Source organism: Frieseomelitta varia, unplaced genomic scaffold (genome assembly GCF_011392965.1).
Source record: "Frieseomelitta varia isolate USP_RPSP 00005682 unplaced genomic scaffold, Fvar_1.2 scaffold_146, whole genome shotgun sequence".
NCBI classification, from domain to species: Eukaryota; Metazoa; Arthropoda; class Insecta; order Hymenoptera; family Apidae; genus Frieseomelitta; species Frieseomelitta varia.
Window position 1 is genome coordinate 799,970 of NW_025109150.1, and position 14,215 is coordinate 814,184.

The following is a 14,215-nucleotide window of genomic DNA, read 5'->3' on the forward strand; positions in this document are numbered from 1 at the left end:
TCAAATAGATATTAGTATGTATTTTTGTTTTAATTAATTCTTATTGAAACTCTTAATGAGATTTTTATTTTTTAAAGATGTATCGCAGATTCAATGTGAACGAAAGGTAGTCAATCTTAAAAAGAAATAAAGGTAGGGATAATAAACATTGAATCCATTCAATTATTTGATGTATTTTTGTTCTTACCTTTTCCACCATGATTCAAAAGAATTACTTGAAAACGGCAATAATGTAGAGAGACTCTCCGTGCCGGGAAACAAATCTTCGTAAAGATCTTTTCGATTTCCGATTGGACACGCCTTCTGACAGTTCTTTTGTATCCAGAGAATTAATTTCGTATTTGGTATTTCAAGTATCTTTGAATATTTAGTAAATTTAATAAATTTTGTACAGTGAATATTGCACAGTGAACTTCTCTATTCAACGTATATACCTTCTTTGAGTCTTTGTAGGATGTAATATAACATTTAGATGGATTAAAGATCCCAATGCCTGCATCGTAACACATAGAAGGAATAACATATTCGTTTCGATCATTCCTGCGTAACGTTGCTCCAGCTGGTCTTAATCCGTATTTAATGCACGTTTGATATCTAAGAGGTGTTGGTTTAACGAAAGACAAATTTTTCTTTCTTCCCTCTTATTCTCTTATCAAGTCAAACGAATTACTTCATACAATAAGTAAGTTTATGATAAATTTTTAGTAACAGATATTAAAACAGGACACCCTGTATATCGATGAGCTTTATTCTCATTCTTAAAATATTTTCAGAAATGAAATGAAATGTATTTTACCAACCGCCTATCAGGAAATTTGCAGTACTCCCAATCATCGCTACGAAAAACTAGTCCATCGTTGAAGATATATTGCTTGTCCTTACATTCACCTTGCAACCAAATTCCATCTATCCTTTGTCTTCGAGGCCAATACATGCTACCATGGCCATGAAAAGTACCATCACGAAATTCCCCTTCAAAGATGGCATCTGTTACGAGCAAGTGAATTCGGTTCATTTACTGAAATGAGGCTGAAGTGCAGAAGAAGGAGACTAAAGGAGCAAGTGACCTCTCTAACGGTAGAAAAAAAAGGAGAGAGAGAGAGAGAGAGAGAGAAAGAGGCAGAGAAAGAAGGAGAAAGAGAAAGAGAGAAGGAGGAAGAATAAATGTATGTGTGTATACGTATGTTTATAAGTTGGGTAAAAAATTTGTACGGTGAACGTATGTATTTTCAGGCGGAGATTCTTAAGCTATGGGTAAATGAAAAACGCGTACAAACTCTAGAACACGAAGCGTCGAAAATGGTCGCATAACGGTACGTGTCGACTTACGCGCGAGAAATGCTCAATGTCGTGCTCAAAAACCAGTACATGTGCTGGTACATACCTATTTGTTAGACACAATTATTGGAATTAACGTGTACACTTAATAAAATTTAATTCCGGCTACTAGGGAATACAAGAATCGTGCCGTATCTTACATGCACGGTACTCTCTGCTTTTTTGCTTCTTGTTTTATTATTTATACAATTCACCATCTGGATATTTTCTACTATACTGGTTACTTTCTTTTTATGCTCCCTACGTCGCCTCTTATCCCTTGCTTCTTTCTTTCTCCCGAACGATTTATGCAAGAAAGTGCAAAGTAATGTCTATTCGAGATTCTTCTGTAATACTTCTTAGAAGTTATGTGTACTAACTGTGCGGTAGAACGAATTTGCCGATTCCTTCCATGCCCAGTGTGTTCCAAGTTCCCCTGTATTCGCTTCCATCGATGAAACGCGTTTCTTCTTCGGAATTTTTCAATTGCACATTCATGTTGCGTGTCTTCGACTTCGACTTCTTTATTGGTCGTATGATTTCGACTCAATATCCGACCGAATAACACAGCGTTGGCATAGAAAACTGTTTCGAATAGAATATTATATCGTCTTCAATTATTCAGGTGATATGTATGAAGTGCGGTTAAATTGATTAAAACATTTTTCATTTGGCGATTTCTTCAAGTGTGTTAACACTCACATTTTTAGATATTTTATAATCTATTACATTCTTTTTCTTTCTTTCTCTTTCTCAAATGTCAGCACATCGAATTTAGGAAGAAACTAGGGATAATATGATTGTACGATATTTTTACAATTGCAATCTTTCCCGTTTGTAATTAAACAATTATGAATTGTTTAGTTAATCAAGTAGCAAGTTTTTGCTGTGATGGTCGAATATCTTCCTACGACCGATGATACATGATTGAAGTACCAGAGGCAAAGTTATTTAGGACCTTTTATTATTTGCGCTTTACACAGCGTATCATTCTTTCCTTGTGATACTTTTGCGATTTTTGGACGAGGAGGTCAAGTTGGCCGAATATTTCTTAAAACAGTTAAACAGAGTAGAAAGGGAAGTAGAATAAACGAATACCGTTAAGCATCCGTCGCTGTTCCTCGTCGTAGATCGAAATAAAATACACGCATATCTATAAACACAAATTACACCACATTTTTCATCATTGTACGAACATTTATAAACGAAGAGAAAATAGAAAAATGAGAAAGAACGAGTTTCCACGAAATTTCTTTCGTTACAAATTACGAGTCATCGTGAAGGTCGATGTACCGTTGATCGCTGTTAATTTCTTCCCACTGAATATAGTCATTTCGTGCGAAGCTTGACATCTATCCTCATTGCAATGAGTTTCGAAATTTAAAAAAAAAAAAAAGGAATTAATATTATTCTCTTGGAAAGAAGTCAGATTTCGTAAAAAAAAAAAAAAAAAATTGAAATTTCGGAGAAAAGAAAAATCGGGAAACAGCCTGACGTTATTGGAATATTATTGTTCTTTCAGTCCTTGAAACTGTTTCTTGGTTTTTTGAAATTAAAAAAAAAAAAAAGAAAAAAATCCGACAGTTTTTACCTCGAAAAGCAAAAACGTTGTATCGGTCGGTTGCACGGATACGAGGCACCGAGTTTGATCGAGTGATACTTTTATACCTTCATTTATACCTTTTATACCTTCAATTCACATCTCCTTTTATCCGCGTAACTCGGCTCTACGCGTTGGTCCTTCAACCTCATCCCTTCTTCTTTTCTCGTCTTTCCTTTTTCTTTCGATACATATTCCCATGTATTCCAACATTCGTCTGTCCCCCCGGCGTAAAACCGTTCCGAGCAACATCTCGTCTCTCCAAGTTCACCCTTTCTCCATCTTTTCGTTCGAAGACTATGTTCCCCCTCTTCGATCACTTTTCTTTCTCAGTCCGATGCACTCGTCTTAGCCAAGGATTCGAGCACGTAGTACGCGCTCGTCCAAGGTGGAAGACAGTAGAGACGACAGGTGATACACACAGGAAGAAATACAGATCTGCGCGCGCTGTCAGAAGAAGATACCGAAAGGATAAAAAAACAGAGAGAAAAAGAAACGTAGACAGCGAGAGAAAACGAGAAGAGGGGAAAGTCGAAGTCGCTCGCAGCGTTTATATTTGGGAAGAGTATTTCACTCGATCACAGTTTTTAATCGAGGTAGTTAAGTTTATTGTCGATATATTTACCCTTAAACGAAGTACACAAGCGCCTTAATCAATCTCGTCGCTGTTCGTCAAACGCTAGAATATTATCTAGTTGAACTTAGAGAAAATCGTGAAAGAATACAATGAACATTAACCGAGGGAAACATGATAGAAAGAAATAATTGAAACAAACGAACAAGCACGATAATCCGCTTCCTGAGCGCCGAATAACACAGCTTTCGTTCAGAGAAGGAATTTCTTTTTTTATTATTTTCCGAGATTTTCAGACAGGTCGTTGAAATTTCTCGATTGCTTGTTTTTCCTTGCGATCTCGTTTCTTTCTGTACATGGCAAGGCTGGTGTATCTCGATATTTTAGAAGATATATATTCTAGGTATGAAATGAGAAAAAAAAGTGTCTTTCTTTCGATACCAAGAATTAACAAATAAATATACTGTGCTTCTAATTTCACTCGTTTTTCCATTGGTAGCGTATCGTTCGAAACGCAAAAGATCTGAAATCTTTGGATCGATGTAGCTCAATGATTAAATTCGATCGACAATCCGTTGAATAATTAAATCCGATCAGTGGAAAGTCAATTTATGATAAAAATCGTTCGCAAGTTGCACTCGTCTAAATCGCATTTACTGAGCGATTTACACCACGACGGGAAACCGGTCGTCGTGTTAAGGCGATGATCCGTAAGAGGGTAACAAGGAACCGTAGGGTCGTTCACCTAAAGGAAAACAAACTCGTCCTTCATTTGTTTCTTTCGATCTATTTTCACACATATAGATACTCTTTACAATAGTAAAGACGTCTAACGACTATTGCAATAGCCTACGTATCGTTCCTTGTTGTTCTCCAACTTTTATATAAAAGCAAATCATTTCAATCACTTTGATCATTTCTTCCAATATTCTTGCTTGCAGATCGCACCGGTGAAGAAACGTTAGAAATATGTCCACGGGATTGTTTCATGCAGCTTTGACAACAGTTGTGCTCTGGACGTGTTTAAGTTTCAGCGTGGACTCGGAACGTCCAGTTTCAGAAACCGCTACAACCGTATTACTGCCTATGAAATATTCCAAATCTAGGTCAGTATCTCATTTCATGTGTGAATCATGTTCGACCTATTTGACGACGACAATTAAAGATGAAATGTAATGTCAACACATGGATCGTTGATTTGCCAAATAGCGAACGTTTAAGATCATTAATAGGCAGAAAAACGTGGAGAAATTGAGAAATCAGGGGTTAAAAGATCACACATACTGTGTAGAGAGACGCGAGAAATTCTCAATTGGCTTTTACAATTGACGTTGCAAGATAAATCGCGAAATATAATTTATAAACTGACTAAATGACAGATTCCTATGTCTTCTTTTTTTCTCTTCTGATGATCATGTGTGTTAGTTCCACGTCTTATTCAAATAGTCCTTTTAATCGCTTTAACGTAACTTTCGGCAAATTTTGTAGCGTTATACGTTAATAAAATGCAGAAGCCTTCACATGCGTGAGTGTACATAGATATCAAATTAAGATTGGAATTTTGTAATACGGTAAAACCTCGATTATTCAACCTAATTACGACACGCCTTGTTTGAATAATTGAACAACTTCATCGTTTACTTTTAAACAATGCTAAACTGAATAGATATTAAATAGAAAGAAAATTTTTCGTTCCAATAATCGAGGATCTACTGTATTTCGCAAGTATGAAACGTACGTACCAAGCGTACAATAATGAGAAGTCAAGTTCATTGGCATGCACAGCTGTATGCCAAACGGTCTGCCAGTGGTCTAGTATACACAGCGTTTCCGTGTGAAAAAGATTAATGTGCCAGTGGGTTAACTCGTTTCACGATCATAGTTGGCAGAAGTTGCACGTATTTGCAATAATTCTTTACAATTTTTAGGGCGACCACGTATCAGGAAATATCGGGCATCGGAGAGCCAAAAGATGCGAGAAGCGAGGCTGTTCGTGCAACACAGGAGAACAAAAAGTCGCCCAGTCCGGCCGGCGTTAATTTTTATCGGTTACCACCGTCCCCGGCGAATCTCTTGAAGCCAGATGGATTTCAATTTTACACGTACAACGAGAGAGGCGACATGATCACGAAACAAATGACCATGCAAGAGATTCAGGCTTTGATCGCGAGCGGTGGTCCCGATCATTCTAACGTGGAGGTTCAAGAGCCCCAAAAAGCCGAGGATATCCTCACAGGTGGAAAAAAGGTCGGTGAATCAAGGTCAATCAATTTTTATAATCAGCTAAACTGGAGGAATTGTATCGCAGTAGAACCTCTAGATTATTGGAAATTAGCGGAAAATGTCGATTATCGAGTAAACGAGGTGACTTCGAAATTTATTCCAGGTAATGGACGTCGTGGAGAAGGTGCAAAACGTGTTGAAAAGTGCCATGGACAAACCGTTGTCGGCACTCTCTGGTTCACACCCGATGATCCCGGAAAAAGTAAACGTCGAGTGGAGCAATATTTTGCCAGCTATATTAGCCGGCGATAAATACGGGAATAAGGTCGAGGAAAGCCATCACGTCGAAAGACCAACGTCGAAACCTACGTCCACGTATCACGTCGCGCATAATCAGAACGACTCGACTCCCGATTCACTCGAGTCCAACGTAAGTGGAATCGTACCGTCGGAAAAACTTGAAAACGTTAAAATTGAAAAGAACGGAACGCAGCCGACGATCGCTACGAAACCCACGACTGTCTCTTACACGGAAAAATTAATGATACCGGTGCCTGTCATCACGACTGAACGAAACGCCGAGTCGATAGGTAACAGTCAGTATACCACGCAGGGTTCCACCTTCCACAAGCTGACCGAGGCAACGCCGTTGTTAAAAAATACTACTTACGGATCTTACGATCGCGACAACGAGAACCTGACATCCGTAAGTCCCGTTACAAAATCAACAACGACCAGTGTTCCTCTTCTCGCGTCAACCTTGCAACTGGACGAATCCACTAAAAGCAGTTACGACAACGCTGATCTTGTAAGCGAAACATTACATCCGGAGAAGAATCATTCACACGTCGACGAGACTGTTACTGATTCGTTGGTAACGCAAACGAAGATAAAGCCAGTAATCGGCACTTCATCGACGGAGGATGATGAGGTTCTATTGAAAACGCAGACATCATCCGTGGTAGAAGCGAATCAAGTTCAAACGGTGGTAACTAACGAACCGTTCAGCAAGTTGCCATTGCAGTATTCCGTATCGTTTACCAAATTGCCATCGCAATCCTCTACGTCTGTTACCAAATCACCATCGCAATCTTCCGCATCGTCCACGAGCGTTCCTGCAACTACAAACAAGTATAAAATCACATCGGTGACGGAACAGCTGACGACGATACAGCAAGATACAGTAACAAAACCAAGTGATCACTTAAGCGGGTTGGTTGAACCCTCAATATCTTCTCCATCTATGGAGCTGGTAAACTCTCTGTCAAACGTGATCAGTCAAATTTCCGACGACACAGTTTCCCCCGTGTTGTCTTCATCTTTTGGATTTCAGTCGATTTCTAGCGGCAACGAGAATAAACGTAACAACGGCTCCGAGATCGTCGCGACGTATTCTTCGACGACCAACGGGGACCGACCGGAAAATGTAAATGCCACGTCTGACGAAGAACGTATTCAAGAATCATTTACCGACGCGACAGTGAAGTTTAAAACGGACAGAGAGAGGATTTCTTTGACTGCAACAACCACTCCGATTATTCCGACGAGTGTGACAGAGCTCGACAAAATCACCAACCAAAATTCGGCTGTTTCGACGAAATTTGACGGGATAACGAGTGTTCGCCCGGTATCTAACGTAACGGAAGTACCGATGAATATTAACGAGACATCGGCTACCACGTCCAATTCTTTACAACCGATAGCGCTTATCGACAGTATACTTCACACTGCTTCGCCTGAAACAAAGACACCTGTTACCGAATCGATCACTTTACCGAGCGACCTGTCGGAGAATCTCTTGGCTAACACTTTGGCAAGCTCGCTCATCGCTAATCCGTCCAATTTGAAGACAAATAAAACGCAAACTGCACTCGACGAAACAACAACGTCGTACTCTGAGAAGCTCAACTCAGGAAACTCAACTGTTGCCTCAAATTTAAAGTTGCCTATTTCAATTAACAAGGATATTGTGAATGATACTACGAAGAGAGATCCAACGAACGAGAATGAAGTTTCTCGAACGTCGACAACGAAGGAAGATCTGTTCACCGAACAGCAGAAAATTGAATTTTCCCAATTACAAAATTCCGTCACTTCAGAATCTACGACAACGTCATCGTTCACTTCCGATCCTGTTCTAAAGAATGCCGTTACAGATGGAATATCTGGTACTTCGTTCGCGAATAATACACTTAATGAACAGACGTCTAATCCTACTTACGAGACGACAATATCGAGTAACGAAGCTTCGACGAGTACGAACACAAGAATCATCGTTCCAAATGTTGAAAACGTTACCGAGGAGGCATCGCAAAACAGTGACAAGACTTCTACAATTTCCCTGAACGAGACGACAGAGACATCGTCGTCAGAACGTAACAAACCATCTGCATATCATACCGTAGACAAATTATCGACGAACTGGACTGCTGTCGCGAATGTATCTAACGCGGAGGAGCATCCAGCGCAGAATACGACGGATAAAATTGCACTGCAGAGACCTTTGAAGAAAACGGAAGAGCAGTCGAGGAATGACACAGTTCACACAACCGCGACTCAACAGGAAATCAACGTTACGAGCGGCACAACTGCGACGTCTTTCAACGATACCAAGTCATTCGTTGCCTCGACTACTCCTGAATCGACAACCGCCGCTCTAAATTCTAGCACGAAAGAGCCAAACGAAATCGAAGGTACAAGTGCAACGAGCTCCGACGAGATTTACAAAACGAAAAAACCCGTCGAGCTGTATTTACACGCGAGCAACTCGACAGGAATGGAGTTGTTAGAGATGGTGGATAAATCGGAGTCGAAATTGAATGATTCGGCAAGTTCGACGCTGCAGAGTAAAACGAATGACACGCATGCGAGTTCCGAGCACACGTGGCAGCGAATATCGTTGCATCAAGCAACCCCGTCATTGTCGACGGAATTTACTACCACGCCGACAATGTACTCCGAAGTATCGACATCGACATCAGCGTCGACTTTGGCAAATACGAGCTCGACGAAACTTTCGTCGAACAGTCAATCAATTCCTACAAACGGAACGGAGTCGACAGTTTCCCTAGACGCCTCGAAAAGTGTCGGTGGATTGGACACCAGCACGAGAAACGCGAGCATCGACATCGTCAATTTCTCGAGGCTTTGCAACGAGCTTGCGATAAAATTTTGGATCGCGTCGAACAACGGGCTGAGCATCGGCAGATCGTTTGCTCTTTCGCCGTTCGGCATGACCAGCCTGTTGGCGATGATCTTCCTCGGTGCTCGAGGATCGACGTCGGATCAGATGAACGAGATACTCGGACTGGACAACGTCGCCACTTTCAATCCGCATCTGATTTTCCAGAACGTGACGGACACGGTGAGCCTGGCGAGGCATCAAGGTATCGCGAACGCGGCCTTCGTTCGCGAATTATTCGCGGACAAGGCCAAGGTGAGGAAACTGTTGCCATTCTACAAGGAACAGGCGCAACAGTTCTACGAGGGATTGGTGGCTGAAGTGAATTTCGCCACTATCAGCGACCTTGCCCGTCGACGGACCAACCTTCTCATCAGAAAACAGACCGGAGGCAGGATAAAGGATTTCGTGAAGAGCAACACCGTTCCTCTGAGGTCACCGCTGGCTGCGATCTCGGCGAACGTGTTCCAGACGGACTGCAACACGAGTTCCGCGAGTGAAACAGGTCGGGACGGCGAGTTATACTTCGCCGTGTCGGCTGCTCATAGACTGAGGAAATTGATCCCCGTTCCAGCCACCGTTTGGCGATCGAACGTTCTTGCTGGTTACGAGCCCAGTTTGGACGCTACTGCCAGTGCGATTGGAAGCGCGGACAAGCTCGTTTCGACGATATTCTTAGTACCCGGTCAACAGGGTCACGCTGCACCCGGCGACACTCTGGATCGTCTCGAGCAGAGGCTTGTTAAAGGGGCTTTCCAAGATGGCACTTGGGACAAACTCTTGAAGGTTCTTATACCTAGGCCGGGCCTTGAATTGCAAATACCCAAATTTAGTCATCGGTCTATCGTGAACGCTACCGCCGCTTTGAAGAGAATGGGGCTGGATCAGTTATTCTCAACTCAGGCTGACTTCAAAGGGATCAATGGAATTGGAAATCGTCTCTTCTTGTCCGACGTTTTACAGGTAATCAATCCCAATTAATCATCGAAATTTCTTTCAAATATGATTTTCTAAAAAATAGAGTTTTTATTATAAATTAAATAATTCATCTATCAGTCGTGAGTTTGATCCAAATTTCAGTCACTAATGTTATTACTATTCTTCAAAAGTGTCCATATTATATCATTGCTGACTTTATTTGTTTCATTGAATCTATTGTATAAAAGAATTTATTATATCTTGCATAATTTATAAAGTTTCGCTAATAATATAGATTCAATCGTGCGACCGGATTATTTCTCCATTTTTTCATTCACAACGTACATTCTACTTATTTTTGGTAATGTTGGTCATTTTTAGATGAATTTGTTCAGCACATGCGGCGATGAAAACATTGCCAATGGACGACATCACGTGGAAATTTATCCAGCGAGTGCCTCTTTGCGAAACTCTCGACACGTCGAGGAGCAAACATTCCGCAGAATAAGACGGACCGTCGACACAAAGTCGGAGAACTATCGTACAGTTTCGCTCAAGGAGAGAATAAGAAATGTAGAGAGATCAGAGGAGAAGCCTAGATTGAGATTGGACCAGCCATTCCTTTATTTCGTACGGCACAATCCAACTGGTCTCATACTTCATATAGGCCGTTTCAATCCTAGGTTAATATAAATTTAGAATGTAATGTTAGATCCGTCTTTACGTAATACTTGTATGTACTTAACTTCGCGCACTTTTTTTATACACGTATGTATAATTCGATTTTTCGCGCGAACAATGCGACATTTATTATCGTTAATCCTTTAACAGCGCAGAGTATTCGATAGGGTAAGGCAGGATTATTTGAATTGAATTAAATAATTTGTCTTGCAATTCGTGTGATTCAACAATACTTTTTAAATAATTTTTCTTTCGCCATTATATAAAAGATTAACAATGTCTCATAAATGTCCGTAAAATTGATTATTTAATACGAGATTGAATTTTAAAACATTGAAGCTCAAGTGACTCGATCATCTCTGTTTTGCTATCAGAAACGTGAGTGAAGGATACAGAGATAATTATTTTCTAAATCGTTCCTCATCATTTTATTACACTGTTAAAGGATTAATTCGATTATCTTGACTTTTCAATCGATATTGTCGATCCATAGTCTATTAATTACTGGGGCTTTAATATCGCAGGATTGGTAATAACAAGAACCTTTTATATATAATATTAGGCGTTTTAATTAGCTAGCACGAGTATTAACATTATGCTCTGCTTGAAATGTTGGTAGCTGATCGTTATTAGTTTAGTGTTTTATTACTTACATTCAATCGACTGATTTAGGGCGGCAAGAATTCCAATATCTATGAGCGGCTAATGTTATAGTCTTTGTTGCTTATAGTATTTACTATAGGCATGTAGGATGATTTCGAAATTGTGGTACTAATGTTGAATATAAATACTGAATAATTTTATTGATTAATTAACATAAATTATTGAATTACAAAATATTATAATTTATAATATCATAATATTATAAAACATTGAATATAAATTAACGACCAACCAATTCAGATTGGTTGAATTAGTAATAAGTACTTACATAGACTTACTTTTACATGAGAAATTTTGTAATTCAATAATTAATCAATATAATCTCCGTCTCTTTTTTGGATGTAACATGATTTTAGAATCATCCTGTATTCTTATAATTACTACAATATCGTCGATGACATTTTAAGTATCATAACTGCTCATGTATCATATATGAAGAGGTATCACAATTGCTCATATGTTACCACCACAGTATATCCAAAATGCAATTCAACCAGATTTTAGTCATTCTCTTCTTGGGAGGATCCTTGCAAAAACTTTATTGTCACAATATGTTTGTCAAGTTACATTCGTTGAATACAATTTAAATTTGATTCGAAAAATTCTTTCAATGCATCATTAATATTTTTGTAACATCTTCGCATTATGTGTATATAATCTATTCTTAAATTTTTATTGCATTTGATATTTAAACTTCCCTGCCCCCTTTGGATCATTTTTGACAAAATTTTAAATTTTTGTAATTTCAGAAAAATTAGAAAGAATCGTTTGATTAATATTCGTGATTTTTTCTTTAAACATCTCTTAAACATATTTTGTTTAAATATAAAACATATTTATTTAAATATGTTTAATATTTATTAAAACATTAAAAATACGCTTTAATAAATGTTGAAACGTAAGCGAGATTAAGCCAGAAAACTTAGAGTTGCGGTAGGGTTATCTTATGCCTTTACGTTGATAACGATGATAACAGTTAATTAAAATTTAAATTTATTTCGTGCATCGAACATTGTACATTAAAACAAAAATAAACGCAATGGAAATTATTTTGAAAAAAAGAAACGTTTCATTACGTACAATTCAATTCAATTGTGTACTTACTTCTATTTTCACTGATATGTAATTTGATTCTGATAAATATTCTTATTTATTTCAAAAGATAACGTTGCACAATTATACATCGAAATTTTCGTATAAATATTAAATTACATTAAATTACAAGATATATAAATTATAAGAAAAGAAAAACTTAACTTATCGTTTCGTTTACGTAGGTTCACATAAATTCACGAGATAACTAACGAAACGGAGAAGAAGCAGAGAAAAGGCTACTTACTGACACGCTGTGCTATACAGCAGTTTGTTTCCGCCAATAGGTGTCCTTATATTTAAGATTATATTGAATCTATTCGAATCAACCAATTAAACCCGCATTTCTGTTACTCGTCTCCTTTCCAGCTACGCAGTATACTTACCAAACATAACTATATATTTCGTTCGTTATACAGCGCCGTTCATCAGTGCGGTCACGTATCATGTTTCCTTACAATTTATTACAAATAATCAATTAAACACATAATACATTTTTAATAATTTTAATTTTATTTTAATCGCCATGGATTATAAAGAAGAACAGCACAATGAGATTGAGGCTTTAGAGTCGATTTATTGTGGAGAATTAGAAAGTATGTATGCGTTGTCCAATAACCTATAAGTTAATTTTTATAAAGTGTTGTTTCATACATGATAACATATAATTGTTGTTTACCTGTCTCATAGTTAATTTAGTGAAATAATAAATCTATGTCAGATAGCTGCAATTTTAATTTCAATTTTGAGATTATTTTTAAATAGAATATTTTCTTATTCAGTTTTAGCCACAGAACCATTTTATACATTTTCCATACCAATTAAAACTGAAGAATATGAACCAGGTACAGGAAATGGTCTTAGTTGTCGGTTGGAGTTTACATATACAGAAAAATATCCAGATGAATCACTTCTTATATCGATAGAGGAGCATGAAAACTTTGAAGAAGGAAGTGCTGAAAAATTAAAGGAACATTTAATAGAACAAATGAATGAAAACTTTGGAATGGTTATGGTATTTACTTTAGTCAGTGCTGCTCAGGAATGGCTGAATGTACAGTGGGATAAAATTAAATTAAAAAGAGAAGAGAGTGCAGCACAAAAACTCAGAGAAGAAGAAGAAGCAGAAAGGGTAATATATATATATATATATATTTATTTAACGTTATAAAAATATAACGTCACGAAAAGTATTGAAGCAAGAATGATCTTATTGGAGTTATTACATAAAAAGTTTTTGTATTGTCATAGAAAAAATTCGAGGGAACAAGAGTTACGGTTGAAACATTTTTAAGTTGGAAAGAAGAGTTTGATGAAAGAATGGGATTCACAAAAAGAAGAGAGATGGCTGATAGAGAAGGAAAAAAGTTAACTGGTAGAGAATTGTTTATGACTGATAAAACATTGGATCAATCGGACTTGAAGTTCTTAGATGATGGTATGGTTTTAAAATGCTTAATTTATTTAATTTAATAGTCACAGTATAAAACATATTTGAAGGAAATGTAATGTTGATTTTGTTAAATTCTTAGATTCTGTAAAAGTAGATGAGAGTCTGTTTCAAAATCTTGATGATTTGGAATTAGAAGATGATGATGATGATGATCCTGATTATGAACCAAATGTTTCTGATGATAGTGCCTAAATAAATATGCTATAATTCTACACTATTATTTATAAGATGATCCCAAGACTCCTACTTATTGAATGTTTAAATACAGTTCGCTTTAAGTACTAGAGTTCAGAGGATAAACTGAAGTGTTCAAAACAAATGTGAAACCAGTATAAGATGAATTTATTAAAATTCATTGGTCCGATTTGCCTCTTGTATAATGGCTGGAATATATTAGTATCTCGTACACAGATAAATTTTATATATAGATGTGTGAAAAGCAATGGATATACGTATTTAATAAGAAGAATAATTTTTATAATTGTGTACATTATTGAATCTTTTTCATATAAA

At 37.7% G+C, this 14,215-nt stretch overlaps 3 protein-coding genes across 4 annotated transcripts; 2 read left to right on the forward strand and 1 right to left on the reverse strand.

Annotated features, from left to right (window-relative positions):
* Positions 1 to 11: 11 nt before the first annotated feature.
* LOC122533893 (MORN repeat-containing protein 5) lies at positions 12 to 12,461 on the reverse strand. The gene is made up of 6 exons (XM_043664033.1): positions 12,262 to 12,461; positions 1,698 to 1,902; positions 801 to 987; positions 435 to 594; positions 188 to 357; positions 12 to 115 (listed from the first exon to the last, which is right to left on the reverse strand). The coding sequence occupies exons 2-6, from the start codon at positions 1,813 to 1,815 to the stop codon at positions 91 to 93; spliced, it is 660 nt and encodes a 219-aa protein (XP_043519968.1). The 5' UTR covers positions 1,816 to 1,902; positions 12,262 to 12,461; the 3' UTR covers positions 12 to 90.
* On the forward strand, positions 2,816 to 11,822 carry LOC122533818 (mucin-17). Of its 2 annotated transcripts, XM_043663893.1 has the most exons (5): positions 2,816 to 3,513; positions 4,433 to 4,597; positions 5,420 to 5,738; positions 5,878 to 9,858; positions 10,195 to 11,822. In XM_043663893.1, the coding sequence occupies exons 2-5, from the start codon at positions 4,461 to 4,463 to the stop codon at positions 10,504 to 10,506; spliced, it is 4,749 nt and encodes a 1,582-aa protein (XP_043519828.1). In that variant the 5' UTR covers positions 2,816 to 3,513; positions 4,433 to 4,460; the 3' UTR covers positions 10,507 to 11,822. The 2 variants fall into 2 exon arrangements, with proteins under 2 accessions (XP_043519828.1, XP_043519836.1); XM_043663901.1 differs by lacking the exon at positions 2,816 to 3,513 and having other exon boundaries at positions 4,084 to 4,597.
* Positions 12,462 to 12,510: 49 nt separating the features above from the next.
* LOC122533886 (RWD domain-containing protein 1) lies at positions 12,511 to 13,914 on the forward strand. The gene is made up of 4 exons (XM_043664019.1): positions 12,511 to 12,845; positions 13,032 to 13,381; positions 13,501 to 13,687; positions 13,782 to 13,914. The coding sequence occupies exons 1-4, from the start codon at positions 12,776 to 12,778 to the stop codon at positions 13,892 to 13,894; spliced, it is 720 nt and encodes a 239-aa protein (XP_043519954.1). The 5' UTR covers positions 12,511 to 12,775; the 3' UTR covers positions 13,895 to 13,914.
* The last annotated feature ends 301 nt before the right edge of the window (positions 13,915 to 14,215 follow it).